The 25112-nt window shown below is 45.2% G+C and overlaps 5 protein-coding genes and 1 non-coding gene across 6 annotated transcripts; 3 read left to right on the forward strand and 3 right to left on the reverse strand.

Annotated features, from left to right (window-relative positions):
* Positions 1–1693: 1693 nt before the first annotated feature.
* On the forward strand, positions 1694–3396 carry LOC127784853 (predicted GPI-anchored protein 58). The gene has a single exon (XM_052312251.1). It carries the CDS (start codon positions 2206–2208, stop codon positions 2746–2748), a length of 543 nt encoding a protein of 180 aa, XP_052168211.1. The 5' UTR covers positions 1694–2205; the 3' UTR covers positions 2749–3396.
* LOC127784852 (3-dehydroquinate synthase, chloroplastic) lies at positions 3279–6669 on the reverse strand. Its single transcript, XM_052312250.1, has 8 exons — positions 6280–6669; positions 6061–6211; positions 5801–5968; positions 5492–5718; positions 4706–4829; positions 4104–4166; positions 3860–4003; positions 3279–3682 (listed from the first exon to the last, which is right to left on the reverse strand). The coding sequence occupies exons 1-8, from the start codon at positions 6600–6602 to the stop codon at positions 3551–3553; spliced, it is 1332 nt and encodes a 443-aa protein (XP_052168210.1). The 5' UTR covers positions 6603–6669; the 3' UTR covers positions 3279–3550.
* Positions 6670–7551: 882 nt separating this feature from the next.
* LOC127783564 (beta-galactosidase 12) lies at positions 7552–13442 on the forward strand. Its single transcript, XM_052310754.1, has 18 exons — positions 7552–7911; positions 8611–8723; positions 8824–8890; positions 8971–9063; positions 9160–9303; positions 9467–9558; positions 9840–9945; positions 10041–10125; positions 10227–10345; positions 10433–10600; positions 10704–10885; positions 11007–11116; positions 11206–11315; positions 11560–11667; positions 11859–11960; positions 12071–12216; positions 12308–12653; positions 12965–13442. Exons 1-18 carry the CDS (start codon positions 7621–7623, stop codon positions 13097–13099), a joined length of 2517 nt encoding a protein of 838 aa, XP_052166714.1. The 5' UTR covers positions 7552–7620; the 3' UTR covers positions 13100–13442.
* Positions 13443–16783: 3341 nt separating this feature from the next.
* On the reverse strand, positions 16784–16858 carry TRNAP-UGG (transfer RNA proline (anticodon UGG)). Its single transcript has one exon. It is a non-coding gene; the product is annotated as a tRNA-Pro (tRNA).
* A 113-nt stretch (positions 16859–16971) lies between these two features.
* LOC127784818 (uncharacterized) lies at positions 16972–20225 on the forward strand. The gene is made up of 9 exons (XM_052312208.1): positions 16972–17481; positions 17571–17808; positions 17891–18015; positions 18433–18466; positions 18555–18601; positions 18699–18830; positions 19171–19235; positions 19405–19477; positions 19582–20225. Exons 1-9 carry the CDS (start codon positions 17108–17110, stop codon positions 19736–19738), a joined length of 1245 nt encoding a protein of 414 aa, XP_052168168.1. The 5' UTR covers positions 16972–17107; the 3' UTR covers positions 19739–20225.
* A 365-nt stretch (positions 20226–20590) lies between these two features.
* On the reverse strand, positions 20591–23262 carry LOC127784819 (SKP1-like protein 20). The gene is made up of 2 exons (XM_052312209.1): positions 22785–23262; positions 20591–21019 (listed from the first exon to the last, which is right to left on the reverse strand). The coding sequence occupies exons 1-2, from the start codon at positions 23136–23138 to the stop codon at positions 20846–20848; spliced, it is 528 nt and encodes a 175-aa protein (XP_052168169.1). The 5' UTR covers positions 23139–23262; the 3' UTR covers positions 20591–20845.
* Positions 23263–25112: the final 1850 nt, after the last annotated feature.

Raw genomic sequence — 25112 nt, forward strand, 5'->3', positions numbered from 1 at the left:
AGACTTGGAAATGAATTTATTGAGATTTTAAACCAACTTCTATATAGAAATTTTTCGTTTGAAACACACCGTTTAGCGATTCGAAGAGCATGCTAATAAAATAATCTGAGATAAAATCTTATCCAGAGACTTTTTTTCGGTGAGAATAGAATGTTAACGTGTTGGGCCAGAAGAGGTGAGAAGGCCGTTTCCATATCTCGTTTTACTGGGCCGAGCAACCAGAGGCCCACCGTGCATCACATTGACGGTGCCCCCCATACGGCACGCAGACAGAACAGCAGAAGCGTGCCGAGACGGCGAGGTATCCCGTATCATCCCCCTCCCGACCCGGCCGCCGCGGCTCGCGCCAACGTTGCCGTACGTCGACTTGTGCTGCATCTCAAACAAACAAAGCGCTGAAACGAAACGGCAGGATCGATACCCCCCGAGGCGGCTTCGCCTTTCCTCCCTCCAACCACGTGCCACCCGCGCGCGTCGGCGATCCCTACGTCCGCGCGCGCGCGCCGCGATCGGACGGCTCCCACCCCTCGGCCGGCCGCCGCCCACGCCTCGGGTGTCGCGGCACCTGTCGGCCACCCCCGCTCCCCGCGGCGCACGCGACCGGAAGAAAATTTTAACAAACGCCGTGTTTAGATCCTAAATAATTAGTGCTGACTAGGTTGGCGATAAGAAACTCCACGTTAGCGTATTCCTACGTGGAGGAGAAAGAAAAGAGGAAAGAGAGTGAAGCGGGCGCTTGCAGAAGCGCCGAGCGTTAGCATGCCGGAGCAGGCGCTGCCGCCCTCCCGCAGCAGGTGCGGATGATAGTTACGCAGGTGCGGATGATAGTTACGCAGTTATTTCTGATCCCGTGTGCATAAATAATTCTGCCTGCTCTCACAAGTGCAACATGCAAAAGATTCTGCTCTCATCCCGCATGCGACACACAGATGGTCACACAAATGAAAGCTAGATTTGATCATACTCACATGCAGTCAATAAATGTATTCAAACTTCTATCGAGGCAATCTATAGCCAATCCATTATACCATCCAGCTATTGTGCTGTCTTCAGATGACTTGGATATAATCTACTCTTCAGATGACTTGGATATAATCTACCGCCAGTAGCAAGCTATAGTATTATCCTTTCTCTTATTCAAACATCCAACTTTTCCATCGTATCAAAATTTTTCTACTTACATAAATTTCTAACTTTCCGTCACATAATTCCAATTTCAACCAAACTTTTAATTTTAGTGTGAACTAAATACAGAAAAAAAAACTTCTCTCTCCATTTCATTTCAAGCGCACCTATAAATTTTTATGTCGATCGTTCGTATTATTTGAAAAAATTTTAAAAAGTACTACAACTCATAAAAAAATATTTATATTTATCATCTAATAACAATAAAATACTAGTTATAAAAAATTAAATAAAATAGATAATGAAAGTTGGATACCTAAAATTATGGCCACGTTTAACGTGGAACGGAGGAGTACTATCATGTCCCAATCGCCTGTCGAGCCGAGAGGGAAAAAAAGGTGACCGAAGTGGCCGCGAGCACGGTACGTCGCTCGGTACGTTACGTACGTACGTACGCCTTGCCTATCCGTTGCGAGCGGTAGACCGGGGTGGGTGGTGCTGCGTGCAGGTCACGTCCGCTACGGCTATAAAATTGGCCATTTGGCCCAGGAGAGAGGGGGTCCTGGCACACACGGCCGAACTTTACCCAACGGCTCTCTTTGCATTTAACCACCTGTTGCTTGCTATTTATACACTGCAGATGCTCCAGAGAAAATCCCGCTCTTACAGAGAGTCCTAACTGTGCTTTGCTTTGCTTGTTGTTTGACATGATACTATAGCATCCACTTTGTTCATCTTTTTCGTTTAACTAACTTCTTCTCTTTTTTGTCCTTTTTCTTTACAATTATAAGCTGCTTCGATCTCGATCTGTTTTGGTCGATTGAGATCAGCAGCAAGCAACCATCTTTTTATTTTTATTTTATTTTTCTTTCATACATCTCCACCTATTTTTTGCTGGTTGGAGTTCTTCTATTTCTCTTTTATCTTTTCATAGTTTCGATTTGCACTTCAGCTTTTCTGATCTACTCACCATCATCATCAGCTTGCGGCTGCTCAGGTCAGATCAGCTTGTTTCATTCGCATCTATAGCTTCTTTTTTTCCGCTCAAACTGTTCAGATTTGCAAGCGAGATCGGTGCCAATGGAGAACGCCTTTAAATCGTTGAGCTCTTCGGCAAAATCGCCATCGTTCATGGCTTCCAACAAGCACTATCACGGCGTCGTCAACCACCAGCCTCCGTTCCCACAACCGCCGGCGACGCCACCGCAGCCTCCGCTCCTGCCGCTGCCGGCGCGCCCCCATGCCCCGCCGCCGCAGCAGCACGCCGCCTGGCCGGCGCCACAACGTTCCAAGAAACCAAGCCACGCCACCGCCACCGCCGCCGCCGCCGCCGCGGCGCTGGGCCCCAAGAAGACGGCGCCGGTGCCCATCCCTGTACAGGCGGCGCCGTCGAAGAAGAGGGCGGCGGCGGCGAGCCAGCAAGAGGCGGCGGAATGGACGACGACGACGGACTCGCTGTACTCGGTGTCGCCGCCGCCGAGCTGCGTTCCGATGCCGACGTCCCTGCTGGTCGGTGCAGCGGCCGGGAGGAAGGCGGCGACCGCGTGCGCCGTGGAGGTGGCCGGCGGTGGCGGCGTGGACGTCGGAGCGACCGACGAGCTCCGGCGGCTACTCCGGCTCTAGCGGCCCCACACGTGCCCCTGCTTGCAGCAACATGCCATCGATGTTTGTTGTTTGTTCTACGTTTTGGTGCAACTTGTATACGTGCCCGAAATAAAGATGAGCACGATGTTATTGCTACAGGTTGTATTGGGTATTTGCCCTCTGAATTCAATATATACAATGTGTTTGTGTTTGTGTCACCAGCTGGATTGAAAATGAGAAAGTTTTGTTCTTCTTTTGTTGATCTACTCCGATATGCAAACCAAGGTCAGTTCATAGCAGAAAAGGTTGCGAGGAGATTAGAGTCTTTGTATTGGTAGATCTCATCTCAGAATAATAAGCAAGGTAGATCTCGTCTCAAAAGATCAAGCAAGCAAGGGGCAGGTTGTCACCGTTTCTTCACCTGAAGCAATAGTAGATGTGGAGAATGGAGAATTCTGTAAATCAGATCACTATGAATTCTGATTTCAATTATCACGCAGACATGCAGCGAGGTGTTTTGTCGACACGTTGCATACCTTACGAAAAAGTGGCAAATGATCACTCATCCCTTCTTAAAAACAGAAACAGCTTTATTAAATCTGGTGCAAGAATTGGCAACAGCAAGGAAAATGCAGTAAACCCTTCTTGTCAATGGGGACAACTGTATCACGATTGATCAGTCTTTACGCGCTACAACCAGAAACCAACCCCTATCCACATTCTCCATTATTTCTCCGACAAAAAAAAGGGGAAAGATCTCATACATATACAATGCAGTCTCCTCTCTGAAATGATAATGTAACCTATTTAGTATACAGTCTGAAGATCCAAGTAGGAAGAATCAGCAGTCGCAGAATGCACGGAGGGTTTCGTCGAGGGCATTCCTGTCGTAATCGCCAGTGAAAACACAGGTTCCCAGAGGTCCTTTCAGGAGGATGAGCCTCAGCAATCCATCAGCAACCTTCTTATCAACCTGATGCAATCATTCAGGAATTCAATAATGCTGCTTTTCAATAGAGGAAAAACAACTTGAGAGCTCTGCTATATACCAATGCATACAATAACAAAAAATAGGTTATCCAACAATTTGTTTGGTGACAAAAGCTGATCAGATCCACTTTGTAACATATCAAGGTACGAGGGTACTTACGGCCATAATACTTTTGAACTTCTCCACTGTCATGGCCTCTGGAGGTGTAATTGGAAGCTTCGCTTTCTCTAGTATGTCAATTGCCCGTTTCTTGATTGACTCGTCTATCCAACCCAGGCGGTGAGACATGTCAGCTGCCATAACCTAGAGTGGTGGCAACATAGAAACAGAACCAAAAGATAAGTAATGAAACGATACAAAATAATGAAATCGAGGTGTTGTAAAAATATTCAGGTGTTCTTACTGTTCCAGCTGCAACAGCCTCCCCATGGAGCCATGCTCCATAGCCAGTTCCTGTTTCTATAGCCTGGCAATTGAATAAAGTGATCATAAATAATATGTAGGAGTACATCATTAAACAAACTGTTGAGGATATTTAGTTTCTGGCACCCATATATTTGAATTAAGAATGATTTATTCTGCAACCTATGGCCACCATATTACTCTAAGATTACATACAGTCAAGTCCAAACATACTATTTTTGACAGCATATGTTATCCAAAATATGTAGTTTGAATACATGAAAATGATATAACAGATTTGTTGTGAACAAACTCTTTCGGATTATTACAGTAATGAACTTTTAGGATAAAGTAAAGTAGTTTGGGAAGGTGTACTACAACATATTCCTGACCTAAACAACAAATTTCAAGGCCTCTTTCCATTTTATAATGTGTTAATTAATAAGGAGCACAGGATAACCCCATCAACATTTAAGCAAAAGAAATAAATCTGTACTTTTTACCAGCCCAGCAAATCATACGAGTACTAAACATGGAGTGCATTATAATGTTTATTGACATTAGTTCAGCATAAAATCAACCATAGTTAATGATAATACTTACATGGCCAAATGTATGGCCGAGATTAAGTGTTGCTCGGAGACCACTTTCCTTCTCGTCCTGAGCAACCACTTCAGCTTTGTTTTCACACGATCTCTTAATAGCATAGGCCAGAGCACTTGGTTCTCTACAAGTAGGAATTACGATCGATAAGTGGGGGAAAACTATTATCCATATTTCAGCATTATCATGGTATACATGATACTGTAAAAACTGAAATAGACTCCGCAAACTTTTTTTCTGATTTACAGTTCAGCATTCTCTGAGTTAACATGGTAATGCAAAAATATGGTAGTTCAATGGTTCTATGTCTGCCTGTTAAGCAACATAAATGATCAAAGGAAGCATAACAGAAATGTAAACAACTAAGCTAGGATTGACATGTACAACAATGATCTTTCTAAGTTAGCAGGGTAACACAACAGCTGAGACACTCTATTCAGTCAAACCATTTACTCATAAGATGATACATGTTTCATTTATAATGGTTATTCAGGGATAAAATGAACTTTGCAAATTTTCGGTAAAACATGTTTTCCTGATATGGTTGCTTAACTAAAAAAATGAGTCAGTTCAACAAATATAAATACAAAAAGAAGACATGCTTCCAAAATAGGGATGCATCTAGAGCACCAAACATTTCAGTCTGAGAGAGGACAATAAAGCATAACTAGCTAACTGATATAAACTTCAAACAAACTGCAGGCCTAATGCAGCTGCACATTTTTATAAGCCGGTTATTGAATTGAAATAACATTAGACAACACAATGCCAAAACGTGTTCAATACCTTGCTAATAATGCTGGCATGTTTTTCTCTTGCCATTCAAAGAACGGTGCATCTCTTATGAGACCATACTTCACCACCTCAGCTATGCCTGAAGCCAGTTCCCTGTCAGGCAATGTATTCAGTGTCTCGGTGTCTATCAGTACACACTGTGGCTGGTAGAACGCCCCAATTAAGTTCTTCCCCAATGGATGGTTAATGCCGGTCTTCCCTCCAACAGATGAATCCACCTAAAGTAATTCATGCAGCTCACCGTTAGCATCAAGCTACATGTAACCAATTGTAGTAAAAAATCTAAATCAAGCTTAGGACCTGGGCCATCAGAGTAGTAGGAATCTGTATGAAATTGACACCACGCAGGAACGCAGCAGCTGCAAAACCGCACATGTCCCCAATAACGCCACCTCCCAACGCAACAAACGTGCACCGCCGGTCCAGCCGGGACTCGACTGCCTTGTCGAAAACCTTCATCAGTGTGCCCTGCAAGCCACAAGCAGTTAAGTACACCCAAATTGGACTGAAACAACAACTGGTAGTCTCTCAGAACGCTTAAGTCTGAACCACACACGCACCATGTCCTTGTACTTCTCGCCGTCGGGCAGGATCACGCTCTCCACAGAAACATTCGGGTTGTTGTGCGTGAGTGCCCAGGTCACCTTCTCCAGGTAGAGCGGCGCGACGGTGGTGTTGGTCACCACCAAAACCCTCTTCCCATGAACATGCCTGCGCAGCTAAGGCATCAGGATCACGAAATGATCGCACCAATTCACTAAATCCAGCAAAAAAAAAACCTCTGCAGCAGGTCAGGCTCGTCGAGAAGGCCTGCGCCGATGTAGATCGGGTAGCTCCGGTCGCCGAGGTCGACGTCGACAACCGTGGAGACCCTCGACGCCGGCGGCGGCTGCATAGCGGGGGCCGCGCTCGCGACGACACGGCTGCGGAGGGTCCTCGCTGCGGAAGCGCGGAGGGGAGGAGCGCAGGAGGCACGAGACGGCGAGGGGAGGGAGGCCGCCGCGGCCGGACTCGCGCTGGGGGCGCGGCGGGCGGACACGGCCGCCGCGCGGGAGGACGACGAGGCGGCGGCGAGCAGAGAGGAGGAGGCGGCGGCCGCCATGGAGGTGGTGGAGCTGCGAAACGAAGACGACGGCGACGGCGACGGCGGCGGTTGGTGGCTGGCGAAGCGGGGGGATTTGAGGCGGGCGGAGTGTGGAGGTTGGTGGGAGAAGGAAGCCGAGAGGAGGAACCGTGCGGTGTATCTGGACCGTCGGTTGGGGAGATCGACGGCCGAGATGGACCCGGGGTTGGTGGGTGTGGTGGCGCGGCCATGGGTGGGATGGAAAGGTGGTTGACGTGGCGGGATGGTTGGCGGAGAGGTTGGGCTTGGGAATGGCTGCTTAGGGTGTCGCTGACAAATGGGCCCGGTCAAATCTGTCATCTCGTGTGTGCTTTTTTCTGGGCTTCGGCCCATATGACACAACTTCAATTGGGCCGTCGACCCATGAAGCGCATGAACAACTCTTGATTTTTTTTCATTTTTAAGTTTTTATTTTTTAATATTTACAGAAATATTATACCGAAGAAAATATTTACAGATATAAACCCTACCACCCAAGTAGATGGCGGCAAGGTGACGTGGCACACAACGCCGTGTGCGTGCAAGGGTGGCAAGGGTTAAATGTAATTTTCGCATGCCCGCTGAGTGGCCTCCCACACAAGTCACCTTGGCCCTCTCTACTTAGATAACATGGTCTATTTCTGTAAATATTTTCGCCGTTATAATATTTCTGTAAATATTAAAAATTAAAAATTAAAAATTGAAAAAAAATCAACAACTCGTCGGCTTCGTCGTCATCAACCTCGTGGGCTCGTGGCCAAACGGAACAAGTCGTAGGCAAAATTGCCGCGAGCTCCGGTGCCAGCCGCGCATGGCCACCCGCGACGCGCCATTGCCGCGCGGCCACTCCCGCGCAACGCCCCTCCCGCCCTTCAAAGCGCCGGCCTCCGCCTCCTCCTCCTCGGCCTCGCCCGCGTCGCCGCCAACCCCGCCCCGCCCCACCCCACCCTACCCGCCGCCGCCGCTGGCCGTTCCCCCCTCGTAGTAGAGCCCCCCCGCGCGCGCGCCGCAGGTTCGGATGGCCGCCCGCGTCGCGGCCGCGGTGGCGGCGGCGCTCCTCGCCGCCGCGCTGCTCCTCCCGGGCGCCGCGGCGGAGTGGACCCTCACGAAGAAGGGCACCGTCGTCTCCTACGACGAGCGCTCCCTCATGATCGACGGCAAGAGGGACCTCTTCTTCTCCGGCGCCATCCACTACCCACGGAGCCCGCCCGAGATGTGGGATAAGCTCGTCAAGACGGCCAAGATGGGCGGCCTCAACACCATCGAGACGTACGTTTTCTGGAACGGCCACGAGCCCGAGCCCGGGAAGGTATATTGATCTCTCTTGCAGTAGATTCAGCGCTCTACCAAAAATGCTACTTTTGACCATTCGTCTTATTCAAAATTTTTGTGCAAATATGAAAATATTTATGTCATGCTTAAAAAACATTTGATGATGAATTAAGTCACAATAAAATAAATGATACTTCCTCCGTCCCAAAATGTAAGCATTTTTTAGGTTGGCACGGGTATTAAGAAAGTAGGTGAGAATGATTGAAGAAGGTGTGTGATTGGTTGAAAAGAAAAAGTAGGTGAGAATGATTGAAGAAGGTGTGTGATTGGTTGAAAAGAGAAAGTAGATGAGAATGATTGAAGAAGGTGTGTGATTGGTTGAAAAGAGAAAGTAGATGAGAATGATTGAAGAAGGTGTGTGATTGGTTGAAAAGAGAAAGTAGGTGAAAAAGAATGGTTGTGATTGGTTGAGAGGAGAAGGTAGGTAGAAAAATAGCTTCATTTTGAGACAAAGTACTGTGCTAGAAATAGCTACATTTTGGGACAGAGGTAGTAGTTACATAAATTTGTTGAATAAGACGAATGGTCAAACATTAGACAAAAAGTCAACGGCGTCATACATTAAAATATGGAGGTAGTAGTAAATTAGAAGCCTGCAGCCTTTGATTTTCAGAATCATCTCGTACATAGACAGTTTCAGATTCATGACATTTGTTCATCTGTTGTTGCATTGCAGTACTATTTCGAAGGCAGATTCGACTTGATCAGGTTCCTCAACGTGATCAAGGATAACGATATGTACGCGATTGTGCGTATAGGGCCATTCATCCAGGCAGAATGGAACCATGGGTTCGTGTGAATCATCTCAGTGGTTTGCCTTTTGCAATTGTGATCATCTCGGTGAATCTAATTGCTCCATGCTTGATCTGTTTTCCTGCGCATTTCCCAGTGGTTTGCCTTATTGGCTTAGGGAGATCGGCCACATTATATTCAGGGCTAACAATGAACCTTTCAAGGTAATCATAGACTTGCATGTGTGATATGCAATTGTGCTGAATTTGTTTCATGCTGATGACCCGCTGGTTTTGTCATGAAGAGGGAGATGGAGAAGTTCGTGAGGTTTATAGTGCAAAAGTTGAAGGATGCGGAGATGTTTGCACCTCAAGGAGGACCCATCATTCTATCACAGGTCAATTTAATTATACCTGTGTGATGGTATCTACCAAGTCAGCTTATGTGCTCCATACCAACGCATATTAACCCATAATATGTGTAATTATGACAGATTGAGAATGAGTACGGGAATATAAAAAAAGATCGCAAAGTAGAGGGGGATAAATACCTGGAATGGGCAGCTGAAATGGCCATTAGCACAGGGATAGGAGTTCCTTGGGTTATGTGCAAGCAATCAATTGCTCCAGGAGAAGTGGTAACTTTCTGATTGTCTCAGCGTCCATAGTTAGCAACACAATGATATATCCAATTGTCCAAAACTGCGAAGCACTTCGATAGAACAAGTTCCTGTGTTCCAAAATATGCAAATACTTGTACTACTTCATTCTGCTCTTTAATTTATGCCTCCCTCTCACTAGATCCCTACCTGCAACGGAAGGCACTGTGGAGACACATGGACTCTACTTGATAAAAACAAGCCTCGTTTGTGGACTGAGAATTGGACTGCACAGTAAGTTTGATCCGTACTGAACATTCTACTTGATCATTTTTTTTTTTCATAGTTGGTACTAATCGAATGAAATGAAGTATGTAACTCTGATGCTCTGATTAGCTTATGATCATTCAAACATTTATTGCATGGTTCTTGCATGCAGTTGCAAGTATCATTGTACTGATATTGTCAGCACTATGATTGTGAACCGAAAATGTGTTGGTTTCAGAAGTTGCACTTATCATATGCCAATTTATCGAAATTAATATTAAAAGAACTATTTTCTTGGTTGCACACAGATTCAGAACCTTTGGTGACCAGCTAGCTCAGCGTTCAGCTGAGGACATTGCATATGCTGTGTTACGTTTTTTTGCCAAGGGTGGGACGCTGGTAAACTACTATATGGTATGTGTTTTGGTTTGTTTTTTCTCTCTATTAAATGTTAAGTTATAACAATTGCCAGTTTGTAAAGGGATTACATATTAAATTGTTGCGAACAGTATCATGGTGGAACAAATTTTGGGAGGACAGGTGCTTCATATGTGTTGACTGGATACTATGATGAAGCTCCTATGGATGAATACGGTCAGATTTGCTCAATATCCCTTGTCATATATTTCTTTCTGCTGCATCTATGCACGTATTGATTCTAACAATCATGCCATGTGGTCCATGTTTTTATTTAGGCATGTGCAAGGAGCCCAAATTTGGACATCTGAGGGACCTGCACAATGTGATCAAGTCATACCATAAGGCTTTTCTCTGGGGGAAACAATCATTCGAGATATTGGGCCATGGGTATGAGGTTGTGATCAACTGCTTCCAGTGTGACAGTTACCTGTAATTTAGTAACCAATGTTAGCCAGGGTTGATTAGTTTCCTGCACCTGCAGGCACACAACTATGAGTTACCTGAAGATAAACTGTGCCTGTCTTTCCTCTCCAACAACAACACCGGGGAAGATGGAACAGTGGTATTCCGGGGGGAGAAGTTCTATGTGCCTAGCCGCTCTGTTTCCATCCTTGCAGATTGCAAGACTGTGGTCTACAATACAAAGAGGGTGTGTGTATTGCATAAATTTACTGAAAACAAGTTACGGCCTATCTTAAATATATTTCAATAACAGAAATCGTTGATGGCTTATTCCACATATGTTACGGTAGGTGTTTGTACAGCATAGTGAAAGATCATTCCATACTACTGACGAGACTAGTAAGAATAATGTGTGGGAGATGTACTCAGAGGCTATTCCGAAGTTCCGCAAAACCAAGGTCAGGACAAAGCAACCCCTGGAGCAATATAACCAGACAAAGGACACTAGTGACTATTTGTGGTACACCACAAGGTATTTTTTTTTTCAAATATCACTCCTTTGTTCCATGTCAATGTAATAGTAGCTTTTTATCTGCTTTTCTCACAGACAAGAATTTACTTGACTGTTTGTTTTTGTTTATGATGGCGCACAGTTTTCGCTTGGAGTCTGATGATTTGCCCTTTAGACGCGATATTAGGCCTGTGATTCAGATCAAAAGCACTGCACATGCGATGATAGGATTTGCCAATGATGCCTTCGTAGGTAACTTGGACCAAGTCTATAACTCCCATATATCACAAATTGCAGGCACTAAACTTTGTACTGAAAAAAAAAAATAACAACCTGCTTAGGTACTGGGCGTGGAAGTAAGAGGGAGAAGAGCTTCGTGTTTGAAAAACCCATGGATCTGAGAGTAGGCATCAACCATATTGCGATGTTGTCGTCGTCGATGGGAATGAAGGTATAGTCCATGAGAATGCTTAATGTGTGTCAAACATGAGAAAACTCTCTTGCCGTCTTGTAATAGTTATTACAGCAGCAGCAGTTTTGGTGAAAACAGCAACCACAAATAGTCTAGATCCTAACTTGAGTGGCGGTGGTTGACACTGTATATGTAGGATTGTTAAAATCTTGAACGAAGTTTTCTCCTTTTATTTTTATTTTTAAAAAGGCTCTAATTATGCAAACTTGTGTATCCTTTGCAGGACAGTGGTGGTGAACTTGTTGAAGTAAAGGGCGGCATTCAGGACTGCGTGGTACAGGGTCTCAACACAGGGACCTTGGACTTACAAGGAAATGGTTGGGGTCATAAGGTACTGGCTATTGCCCTCTAGAGTGATTGGGATTTAGACAGGAAGTTTTTTTTTTTTTTTAAAAAGAAATCGGTTCAAATTTGAACAAAATTCCAAGGAATGAGGAAAGCATGCTTTTCCTTGGCGCAGTGCATAATGTGCTCATACAGTTGAACTGATAAGTGATAACTATGTATGTGGGTTTCAAACAGGCCAGGTTGGAAGGCGAGGACAAGGAGATTTACACAGAGAAAGGAATGGCCCAATTTCAGTGGAAGCCGGCAGAGAATGACCTGCCAATCACGTGGTACAAGGTAGGCTGTACAAGCAAAAAAGGAACACCTGAGTGTTTGCCAGCATCATACATGCATTCGATTATTTGCTTCCAATTCTCAGTGTCACTATCTATTCATTGGCATGACAGAGATACTTTGATGAGCCAGACGGAGACGATCCCATTGTTGTTGACATGAGCTCTATGAGCAAGGGCATGATATATGTTAACGGAGAAGGCATTGGTCGCTACTGGACCTCATTCATAACTCTTGCCGGACACCCTTCTCAATCAGTGTAAGCAAGTTCCTACACTACCATACAAGTGGGTTGCATATACACAACGAAATTTATTCTCACTTTCATTATGTTTTCTCTCCGTTTACAGATATCACATTCCACGAGCGTTCTTGAAACCCAAGGGCAACCTCTTGATTATATTCGAGGAGGAGCTTGGCAAGCCAGGTGGCATCCTCATCCAGACGGTGAGGAGAGATGACATCTGCGTGTTCATCTCGGAGCACAACCCGGCACAGATCAAGACGTGGGAGTCGGACGGCGGCCAGATCAAGCTCATAGCCGAAGACACGAGCACCCGGGGCACCTTGAACTGCCCCCCGCAGAGGACCATCCAGGAGGTCGTCTTCGCCAGCTTCGGCAACCCGGAGGGCGCGTGCGGCAACTTCACTGCTGGCACCTGCCACACTCCTGATGCAAAGGCGGTCGTTGAGAAGGTACACACTTCAAACAAACACTTGCCAATGTACCAGAACATCATCATCTAAGTGATGTTTTCTTGAACGAAATTGGCAAGATGCCAATTTTTTTTGAATAGAGAAGGAGTAAAATGTACAAAAATCGTATTTACAGAAAAGCGGCCGCAGCCCTAGTAACCAAAAACAATTACACTGTTAGCTAGGCGGCAAGGTGCCTTGCACCCGCCAGGCTCCAAGTTTTTGCCTCCTCCTTTATCTAAGTGATATGTTGGTGACTTGTAATATCGTATACTTCCATTGATGTCTGATCTTTGGAATGAAACGAGCAGGAATGCCTCGGCAAGGAGTCGTGCGTGCTGCCGGTGGTAAACACGGTGTACGGCGCGGACATCAACTGCCCCGCGACGACGGCCACGCTGGCGGTGCAGGTGAGATGCAAGGTATCAGGGGCGCAGGCGGCTTAGGAAGAAGGGATGCTGCTGATTGACACATTGTTTCAATTTGGCTCCTCTTGCTTGTGTAATTCATCTCGTTTTGGTTCTCATTGATGAGTCTTGAGTGCCTTGTGTGATTAAAATTTGGAAGAGACATGCCTTTTGGGGATCATGGGGGGTATTAATATGCAACAGGAAGGTAGCTGCTGATAGACTCGAAGATGTCTTCTATTCTTAATCCTCTCCTATCATATGTATTGATTCTGTAGGTGTTGAAAATAATATTAACCATCACAGGTTGACAGACAGTTTGTAGTTCAGTTTGTTTAGATACATTGACAGTTTGTGCACTAATAATATGAAGCTGTTGTTACTTGCTATAGTTGCTACTTGCTAGTCATGTGATGAGGATTGCGATTTGCGTGCGGCCCATGTTGGTTAGCCTGGAACGGGATTTCGACTTAGGTGTGTCCCGTTTAGTTTGCCCGGAACGGGATTGTCACATCTGTGCTGGCCCATATATTGGGCCATCCAGAATGGGATCGCAAAAGTCTAAGGGTGAAAATGGTATGGTTGGATCATGTTATTCATGTATCTAGCCCCATATCTTCCTGAGTTGGAAGCGGGTACGGATAACTTAACATTTATCATGTATCATATACTACTTTTCTTTTCTCACAATTGGATTTGGAAAGGGTATCTATTTAGATCGTTGATCCACATATATTATTAAACATTTTAAAAATAATTTTGAATAGAAATCTAGCATTTTGTATCCACAAGTGGATATACAAAACCATCGTAGATATTACACCTAGGGTCGAACATGTTCACCATAGATATTAGACCTAGGGATCGGAGATATTATAAACATCATAAAATGGTGATCAACCTATCGTTTCATTATGTTTATAAATGGAGCTATAATAGAATTTGTTGGATGTTTGACAATATGAGACATTGGGTGGATGCGGTTCTTCCTGTACCACGATACAAAAATTTTTAGTGGATTCGGACGTAGTATATAATATTGACTATCCTTTTTTTCTTTATTTCCCATATCCTGCTCGTATGCTTTGTTTCAGGCGGGCAGACAAAATCCCTGTCCTGATTTCACCCCCACAAAGTCGTATGGTTATCTCTTCTCTAAACCCCTTGTGGCCTTGACAGTGTCACTAGACTCCAACCTTTCACCATGATCGCTTGCTCTTCTCCAATATTATCGGTGATATGGCCCGGGGGTATGTGAAGTATGGGGAAGTCTCCTTGACGTCCAGCCACGCGGCCCTACAGCCTGGCTCTCCCCCCACACCTCAGACGACGCGGAGGCAGCCAGGGGGCCTCGGGGCGCCACGTCACGCCCCTCGGGCACTCGCGCTGCCTTGGCCCGAGGCCCTCGCCCAACCGCCACGTGGCGGGGGGGGGGGGTGAGTGGGGCGGAGACCCAGGCTGAACCGTCATCAATACGCAGCGCCCCAACCATCCCTCACCGCGTTTAATGTGATAAGGGCGGATGTGCGGCGCTGCCCGATTGACCCATGTCAATCGGGCGTGACCGGACTGTGAACGGCCTGTCGCCAGTCACGTCCGATCGGACGGGCGGAGGTGCCCCCATGTTTCGCCCTGTACTCGGCGGAGTGGGGGCAGGTATGCCCCGTCCCATCGAAGCATCATCTGAAGCCCCCTCCACGTGAGATGGACTGCTAAAAGTCTCCCTTCATTTAAAGGGGAATGACAAGGGTGTCCCCCGTGTCAGGCAGGGGGCAGCGCTGGGCCCCACTCGTGGACGGACGACTGCTTAGCTTCCGGGCGAAGGCACGAATGGTGGTCCGATCCAAGCGGAGTAGGTCCCCCTCCCGTGAAGGAGTAGGTAGAGGCGGTACATGTGGTATCCCCTTGAACTATGAAAAGAGGACCTTGCCCACCGAAAAAAGGGACGATAGTCAGTTAGCCTAAACCCCAGGGGAAGAAGAGCGAGAGTGCTCCCTGGAATTTAGGAACCTTTATAGCACCCAACCAGAAATCCCATGCAGAGGAGTAGGGTATTACGCTCCATAGCGGCCCAAACCTGTATAATCCTGGCTCTCGCGTGCGGTCTCGGAAGACTCTAGGCGGATACACGATCCCGATTAGCGCGCCCATTCCCCCGGCCGAACTCACAAAAAGGGGATCTCTCGATCACCCGCTAGAGAGGATCGTTCCTCGACAAATATGATCATACCCTTGCGCGTTATTGGCAATTAACCTCCCCCGTCTTGCCTCCACTCACACGTCTCCTGTTGTGGTGGCACCTTTCCCAGCAGCAACAAGAGACGTGTCAGTGGAGGCAAAACGGGGGAGGTTAATTGCCAATAACGCGCAAGGGTATGATCATATTGGAGGAGAGCGAGCGATCATGGTGAAAGGTTGCAGACGAGAGTGTCGACGTCCCATGGGCATGACCGCCTCCAGACCCACCTGTTGTACTATGTGCAATTCTTGACGACACGATAAAAATCTACTACAAACCCTAAAAAATGTACATTGTTGTCGAGGAAGATATGATCCGTTGATTCTACATCTATTTCTACTAGATAATAATCGTAGGACAATCAAGAATAAACTTGATGTCGTGAAAGGGCCTGTAACCTAGTGGTTACAAGAGCCTCAGTAGCACCTGACTTCGTCAATCTCTCCAGAATTTGCCGGCCCAGTATTCGAAGATGCTCATAGGGGTAGAATTGTCAAAAAAAAAAGAATAAACTTGATGCCGAATAATTAAAAATAAAGTGTAAACGTGTTGAGAATCGAAATACGAGAACCCGGAGGGTTAAAACCATGTATCCCTACCCTACCACTACCCCGGAGTTATCTCATTGAGACAATAATTTTCTTTTCGAGAATACGCACGAGACAACAACGACTTCCCTAGGATACACTCCTCCTGTCCTGCATGGCTGCACTGCTTAACCAATCTCGCCAACTGCTAAATTGTTGTTACCGAAGTAATTTTGTTGAGCCAACTCGCAGAGAGCATGGTTCGAGCGAGTACAATGAGCATGCAGTCTTTGGGTTACCATCTGAGAGGCAATTGACATGCCCAAACAGATTTTCGTTTCCTGCTGAATACCAAACGCCATGTTTTCTTGGCAAAGAGCAAACAAAATGCCATAATTCAAGTGGGGTTTCAGTATCAGTTGACAGGTGGCGATGCTCATTGCGTAACATCGCTTTTTTAATTGCTTTCAGAGGAGGGGCAATAAAAGATTGCTCGACCACTGCAGCAAAAATCTCTCAATAGAGACCCTACTGCTAGAAATCGGTACTAGCTATATGTGCGCTTTGTGCTGCCGACAAGTGCAAAACCATCACATTTTTCTGAAGAACAGGAGATGTTTATCTGCAAAATCAAATAACCACAGGAAGCAAAAAGAAAAAAGAAAAAAAAGGAAAAAAAAGGAGATGTTTATGTCCAAAATCAAATAACCAGAGAAAACAACCCAAAAATTGGAGATATTTATGTGCAAAATGAAATAATCAGGAGGAAGCAAATAAAGGAAGATGTTTACGTACGAAATGAAATAACCAGGAAAGAAAATGGAGATGTTTATGTGCAAAAACTGAAATAAGGAAGACGAAGCAACGAAAAAAATAAGGAGGAAGAAAAAGAAAGAGAAAAAAAAAAGAGAGGACGAAGAAAAAGAAAGGAGAGAGATATGTAAGGCGAAGCAACGAAAAAGGTTCCGAGAATCGAACTCGGGACCTCTCGCACCCAAAGCGAGAATCATACCACTAGACCAAACGCCCTTTCATGCCAATATTTATAAATAGATTTATAAATCCTATAAACAAAACTTTTCAACTTTTTCCCTCCAAAACTTCTCACTTGCTCCTGCCGAAATCCCCCCCCCCTTTCCCTCCAATTCCCCTCCTCCTCCTCTCCTCTTCCTCTTCCTATTCCCATCTCTCTCAGCATTTCTCGATCTGATTCCTGTGCGCAATCGGCAGCGCGCGGATTCCAGTGGTGCTCCTCCACGCCTCGCCGCTGCATCTCCACCCATGGCGACCGCCGCCGCCGCCGACGACCTGGACCTCCTCCTCTCCCTTGACGCGGACGGCGGCGAGGCCGTCCTCGAGACCCCTCCCTCCTCCCCGCGCCGCGACGCCGCCACCGCCGCGGCCTTCACCCCTCCCAGGGCCGTGCGCCCCGGCGGCACCGACATGTCCGTGTTCCGCGACGCCGTCAAGGACTACCTCGACGCCACCCCCGCCGCCGTCGCAACCTCTCTCCCCAAGGGGAAGAGGCCCCCCAAGTCCACCGAGACCATCGTCGACGCCCACTCCGGCCTCCGCATCAGGAGCCTGACGGCGTCGCCGCTCGAGATCACCAACCGCTTCGCCGACATTCGGTTCGTCCGCATCTCCGCCATCAGGTAAGGATTCAGGCTCACCCCGCCGCCTTGTTTGCATCGCTGGGTTGTTTGTGTTTGTGTTTGCGCCGCTCTAATCGATTGGTGCGCAGGAACCTCGCCGGGGGCGACAGCTTCTCCGGCTGCTGGGCGACGGCGGGGGTGGTGCTCGACAAGGGCGCGCCGCGGGTGAGCGCGCAGGGGAAGGAGTACAGCATCTGGAAGATGGGCGCGCTCGACGACGCCGACGTGTCGGTGTTCCTCTTCGGGGACGCCCACGCGCACCACTCCGGCGCCGCCGTCGGCGCCGTGTTCGCGCTGTTCAACGGCAATGTCCGCATGGACAACGGGGTACCTGATTTCTCCATTTTGCATTTCTCATCAGGGTTGATTTGTGCTCATCAGAGTGATGCTGATTTGGGTGTTCTTGCAGGGTAGAGGGTTCTCGGTGAGCGTCGCCTCCGTAGGGCAGATGATGAAGATGGGAGTCTCCGCGGATTTCGGGATCTGCAAGGGGAAGAGGAAAGATGGGATGGGCTGCACCATGGCCATAAACAAGTATGCATTTCCTCTGCAACGATGAGAACTTTGTTTCAAAACTTAACCTGTTGGGTTGTATCTGCTTAAGATGTGAAATATCTTTCTGGGCAAGGTATTAACAAAAATCTAATATGCACTGATGCCGATATTAAGCTAATTTCAGTTTGCCTGGGTGGATTATGTTCTGGATATTTCAGATACATTTTCAACCATGAAAGCAAATTGTAACTGAACACCAATTTTATCATAGATCTTAAGATTCGCATTTACATGTGGTTGTACTTAGATAACTAAAGTTTTACACCTGGTCACAAAAAGAAATAATTTCACAGCATTTCTTTTTGTGTGATATCTGAACCAAAAATCAGATGAATCTGCTTGGTTTTCATGGATGTATCTATGGGCCTCTACTGAATATTCTCTGTACATTTTCAGGCGTAAAGGATCATACTGCAAATTTCATTCATCGGTAAGGACGGAAGTTGTGATTTCCAGCATTTTGCAACTCAAAATGGATTAATTTCACGTGACGCATCTCGCTTATTTCCTATTGGCAGAAATCCTCACAGAAGTACTCTACTGGCAGGGTAGAGCTTAAGGGCGGGTAAGTGAATTAGTGAACCCCCAAAGGGATCTTCTATATTTCCCCTTGATATAGTTTTAAGATATCTTTGTTGAACTTTGCATGCTATATCTTTCAGAAACTTCAAATTTGCTTCAAAACTTCGTTCAGAAGGGATTTACATGGTCAATCCCCCAGAACGATCCAATTCAAGAAACCCATTACAACCAGTAAAAGTGATGTCAATAGATGGGTTAAAAAGGGCTTTGAGGTATGAAATACTATCCCAGCTGCCATCTTTGCATATTGTTCTGTTCACATTTCATGTTCTTTCCTGACAAAAGTCAACTTCAATAGCGAATGAAACAGTGTTGAAATATGGAAATGATTGTATTACAGTTGTCCTGCTAGATAAAGTAAGCACATACTTCATTTGTAGTCAAATCTTTTTGGAGGTCATGTGTGGCATGAAATGGTATGTAAATTGAACTGTCCTAGGAAATGATTTTTGGCTTGTGACACCTAGATTCCTAGAAGAATCCCCAAATGAATGGCAGCTTAGAATTACCATGCTAAATAGTTTATGTATTAATTCTTATTTTGTTTTGCAGTAATGCAGATAGAGTGACTACTAAGAGCCAGTCACAGGGTATAAGGTTCCTTTCCCATGTTACAGGTACAAAGCTACCTTTCCCCTTCCATTCCAGTGGGCGTAATAATTTAACGAAAGTAGCACCAACTTAACGAAAGAAAAATGTTATGATTGCTTTGCATTCAGAACTGATTTTCTTAAAAATGTTATGATTGCTTTGCATTCAGAACTGATTTTCTTCTGCATTGATCAGGTAATATAGAATCAAATTTGTCCAGCAATGGTTCCACCAATCCACAGACATCAAGGTTCAGCTCAAACAAAAGGTTGTGTCAAAAACTATATGTCGCTTGGTTTGCTTACTGTAGTCTTTATGTCCCACTCTATCAACCAATGACATTTAAACTGAGCAAGCTTCACTTACATGTAGGTCCACATCTTGTAGCACCAAATCAATGCCCAAACAGGGATTACAAAAGCAAGAGCAAGATAACAAGAAAATGAAGATGACATGCCCTCCAAAGAAAACGATTGAGCTTGATGACGTCAGCTCGGACGATGAGATCAGTATAGTGCTAAGACGCTGATAGCGTAGTTTCATTGCCCTCCAAAGAAAACAATTGAGCTTGATGATGTCAGCTCGGACGATGTGATCAGAATAGTTGCTGAGACGCTGATAGCGTAGTTTCACTGCCGAGTGGTATACAGTGGATCACACTGGCTGTACATGTAGTCAAGCAACAAATTATTAAACATAGGCATTTTGTAAGGTCCTTGTAGAACCATGTGATGCAGCCAGCAGCCATCTTTCTCAACATGGAGACATGGTTTTACTGAATATTTGTGTACAATTGTATGAGAAGGAATCATCTGAGAGCTCTTGTCAATACAATTTTGTACAATTGTATGAGAAGGAATCATCTGAAAGCTCTTGTCAATACAATTTGTTGGATGACATGGTATTGTGTACGTACAATTGTAAACATAACAGGAATCATTGGAAACATCTTCTGTACTCCAAGACAGACTTGACCAGAAGCAGAGAGACTTGACCAAAAGAAATCTCTTCTGTAGGGCTTACCAAAATTTTGATAATTACAATAGTATCAAATTAATGTTTGGTTTACTACCAATGGTATCAAATTCTACGCAAAAATTGACTCAAAACCAAACACCCATAGCACAACCACATCCTCAGGAGCTCAGTCCCAAATCACAGCATTCCATCTTGGTAACCCACCTGGAGCCCATAAGCATTTTACCTGAAGCTCAACCGGGGAGCTCTGTCCCAAACCACAGCATGCCATCTTGGTAACCCACCTGGAGCACAGAAGCATTACCTGAATCTCAACCGGCGCATCAGCATCAGTGCATCACCTAGTTCGGAACAAAACACCAAGGCAACAAGGGAGGCAACACAAAATTACCAGAAAGCAGAATAAGCAGAACAACCAGCAATCATTTCCTTCTCGCTCCAGAGTGCACAAAACAGAACGGAGTCAGCTAAATAGTCTGCTCTCTCAACCAACTAACGACGAACTAACCCTAATTACAACTTTCTTAAAGACAGTTCAAGCAGAGAGTTCATAGCTGCTCCAGGATCAACTTCTCGACATGACGCGCTTCCCCTTCCTTGCTGGTCATTCGCATGAGATGGTTGTTGCTTTTGTGGGGGGGGGGGGGGGGGGGGGTCTTCATTCGAAGGCCCACTGGTTCTCCCTCCTCACCTCCTCTTCTTCCTCCGGGGTGAAGTCATTCTTGATGTTGAAGGTCTTGCGGATCTCCTCTGGTGTCTTCCCCTTGATCATGTCAGCCACGGTCTGGCAGGTCAGATCCAGCAGTCCCTTGATGTTGAGGTAGTTTGCAGCCTGAAACACAAACATGCACATGAATCTAATCGACTTTGTACATGAATGATAAAAAACAATATACATGGATACAACAGAAGCATGAGACAATCATCCAGCAGCTGCATGATGGGTAGGAGCAGTGTTCATAATTTAGTGAATTATCAAGATACAGAATGTAGAATGGCTATTGCACTAAGCAAGTTTAGGTGTTCCCTTGCTACTCTACATACTCTATACCATGTCTGATCAGCACAATGCACACTGGTTAGTGGCAAGAAAACATGTAAAGCCAAGCTGAGAACTGAAGAATTCCAATACAACACAGAAGATTATTCACAACAAATGGATAATCAAGAACGAACAGATAATCAAGACAGAACGATTGTTTCGTACATAAGTTAGGAAATCGATGACATACTACCAATGAAAATACGCCACTGTAAGCCAATAACATGCACATAGATTTTTATATCAACTCAACTATCACTACTCAAAGCATTGCATTCCATGATGAAGAAAATACCAAATGCTATTTTTTTAAGGTTAGATTATTTCATGCCTTCTTGCCCCATGGAACGAGCATGAAAAAATAACACCTCCATTATAGGCCACAACAGACATCAGTTAAACCATTTTACAAATATCTTAACTAGACATTTCAAAACTATTTGGATACTGACTAGAGCATCCCAAAGAATCCTAAGACATGTCCACAACAAATATATGCACCAAACAACTAACAAGAAATACACACAAAATAAGCACCATTCAACCAGCTTGTACTTGCATTAACATCTTTTCATATTTCGCTTCAAGGCTTCTAATACAAGCACATCAGAATCTCCAGTCATGCATCACAATCACCAGTCATGCTGTTAGCAGTCAACAAATTATTAAAACTCTCTTGAATTTAAAATATTAAACCACAGCAATCTGATTGTACAAATTAAAAAATGTGAATACAGTGAAACCTCAACAAGCTACAAATTCTGAACCCATAACACCAAAACAGATTAACAGATTAAGATAACCAGTTCTGTGATCCTAGAAACTGACTATGGCCCTGCAAAACGATTAGCAGACAGCAAAGCCATCAAAATACCACCTAATCAGTCACAGCCTCCTATAACACAACAAATAAAATGATCCCATCATAAAGAAATTATAATCTCTCTACACCTCCTACATAGGTAGTAAAATAATTTCACACTAGGCACATGAGTGAAGCAATGAGGATCAGGTTGAATATGAAACATGGAGATGATAACACTTGATGGCCTACAATACCACTTTATATAATAAAAAAAAGTGTGTTCGAAATACAGGTCTCTACTCTCTAGCCAATGATGCCTGAAGAACCTACCACATTCATAAACAATTCACAACACCCAAACCCCCAACTAACTGAACTAATCCTAAACCACAATGACCCTCCTAAACTGAAACACCGGTAGCATCACATAATTTTTTTATAAGTCAGAGCAAGAAAGCCAATCTACCTCCAAAAGTATCCTTGTTTTCTTTTCTCTTTTTAATTTCAGAAGGACTGAATTTCCAATCTACTATCCAGCAACCAGATCATCACCCATCGATGGAGGCGCATAATCACAAACCACAATTTAACAATCATCACAAAGGGCCAAAACTTCCAATCTACTATCAACAGAGGCGCATAACCACAACAGACGCACAATCAAACAATCATCACACAGTTCATGGAGATGAAACATGAGCAGAAGAAAAACAAAGGGGGGAGCGCGCGGGGCGGGAGGCATGTTCTCACCAGGATGAGATCGAAGAGGGTGGATTGGTCGACCTTGACGAACTCGGAGTCGAACGTCTTGAGCTCGTCCTCGACGGCCTTGTTGGCCTCCACGGCGGCGGGGGCGGGGGCGTCGCCGTCGGCGGCGGCGGCCGCCCCGCCGCGCGCCTCGACGTGCTTGCTGCAGTACTCGATTACCTTGGAGAGGATCTTGGCGGAGACGTTGGGGAGCGGGATGCCGGTGTCGGCGCACTTGTCCTCGATCATGTGGCGGATAGTCTGGGACTCCATGGCCACGGCCTCCGCGACCTCGAACACCTGGCCCTCGCAGCTGCGTAGGGTGATCATCGCCTTCGTCTCCGCCTCGGCCGCCATCGGATCGACGAGAGAACAAACCCTAGAAAGCGATGGAATAGATTGGGATTGGGGGTGGGTTTCTTCCTCGGGGTCCAAGAGGGCTTTGCCTTGCCTTTTTATGGGCGGAATCGGGAGGGGGAGGGGAAAGGTCTAGAAGCGGCGGTTTCGGTTCAGACGCCTCGTACTCGTACACACCAAGAAATCGATGATTTCTTTTTTCTTTCTTTCTTTCTTTTTTTTTTTGCGCGCGTGTGTTAATCCCTTGTCTGATAATTTTCCCTGGCATATTTCTAAATCTGAATATTTTAATTTTAATAGTCATATTTTAATCCAACCACTTATCATCTTAATAACTTTCTTAGATTTAATGCGTGACTCTTCATTTTTTCCATACAAGGTTAGCTACATGGGTATCGATAAATATAAATATTAATGAATCGCTTGTTTACGAGAAATAACTAATAGTAGCATGTTTAAATGGATAATAAGTACAATTACTTATCCTTGGTTATTATGCCAAGATGAAATATGACAATCAAAAATAGATGGAGAAAGTACTACCATGTGGCTTATGTCATTGACACTTTCTGCTCTAGAAAAAAAATCCTAAGGATGTATCTAGATACTGTGCATGTTTAGATACATATTTAGGATTGGACTTTTTTAGACGAAGGGAGTAGACCCGTTAGTTTATATGGTTTGCGCGATTTTCTCTCTTGATGCGCGCGTTAATCCAGTAGGTGACGATGATGAGGCTATTCTAGACTGTTGTGTGGCATATGTCGCTGACACGTAGACCCGTTAGTCACATGGTTTGCGTGCCAACTGCTTAAAATAAAAGAGCAATAAGGAGAGGATTTGGTTTTATCGGATAGGAGGATATGCTAATATTTTTAAAAAGATATATGATGAGGCACGAAAGCAGAGGAATGGCGGTTTAGAGTGATATATGGGCGGGGCAAGGGTCTAGAAGGGCGGTTTCAGTTTAGCGAAATTTGATGAGGCACGCCTCGTAGGCACCTCAGAATTGATGATCTTCTTTCTTGGTGCGCGTGTTAATTCCGTATCTAACGATGATAAGGCTACTCTAAACTAGCATATGGTATATGTCATTGACACGTAGACCCGTTAGTTACATGGTTTGTGTGATTCTCTCTCTTGATGTGCATGTTAATCCCGTATATGACGATGATGAGGCTACTCTAGACTGTCTTGTGGGATATGTTGATGACACGCAGATCCGTTAGTCACATGGTCTGCGTGCCAACCGCTTAAATAAAAGAGCAATAAGTAGAGGATTTGGTTTTATCGGATGGGAAGATATACTAATATTTTTATTTTGTAGAGGAAAGGTGGTTTAAAGTGATACTTTTAAGAAGATATATGGACAGGGGAAGGGTCTAGAAGGGTGGTTTTGGTTTAGCGAAATTTGATGAGGCACGCCTCATATGCACCTTGGAATTGATGATTTTCTATCTTGATATGCGTGTTAATCTTGTATTTGATGGGGATGAGGCTACTTTGGACTGTCGTGTGGCATGAGTCATTGACATGTGGATCCGATAGTCACGCGGTCTACGTGTCGGCCGCTTAAAATAAGAGAGCAGTAAATCCCGTGTATCTGAAGGGGATGAGGCTACTCTAGATTGTCGTGTGACGTGAGTCACTAACATGTGGACCCGATAGTCACACGGTCTATGTATCGACCTTTTAACATAAGAGAACATTAAATCTCGTGTATCTGATAAAGATGAGGTTGCTCTTGATTATCGTGCCACATGAGTCATTGACACATAGATCCGATAGTCACGCGGTCTGCTTGTTGGCCGCTTAAAATAAGAGAGCAGTAAATCTCGTGTATCTGATAGGATAAGGCTACTTTGGATTGCCTGGTATGTGGACCCGATAGTCACGTGGTCTACATGTTAGCCGCTTAAAATAAGAGAGCATTAATTAGAGGATTTGGTTTTATCATACGAGAGAAAAATACTG

This window comes from Oryza glaberrima, chromosome 9, assembly GCF_000147395.1.
Source record: "Oryza glaberrima chromosome 9, OglaRS2, whole genome shotgun sequence".
Lineage (NCBI taxonomy): Eukaryota > Viridiplantae > Streptophyta > Magnoliopsida > Poales > Poaceae > Oryza > Oryza glaberrima.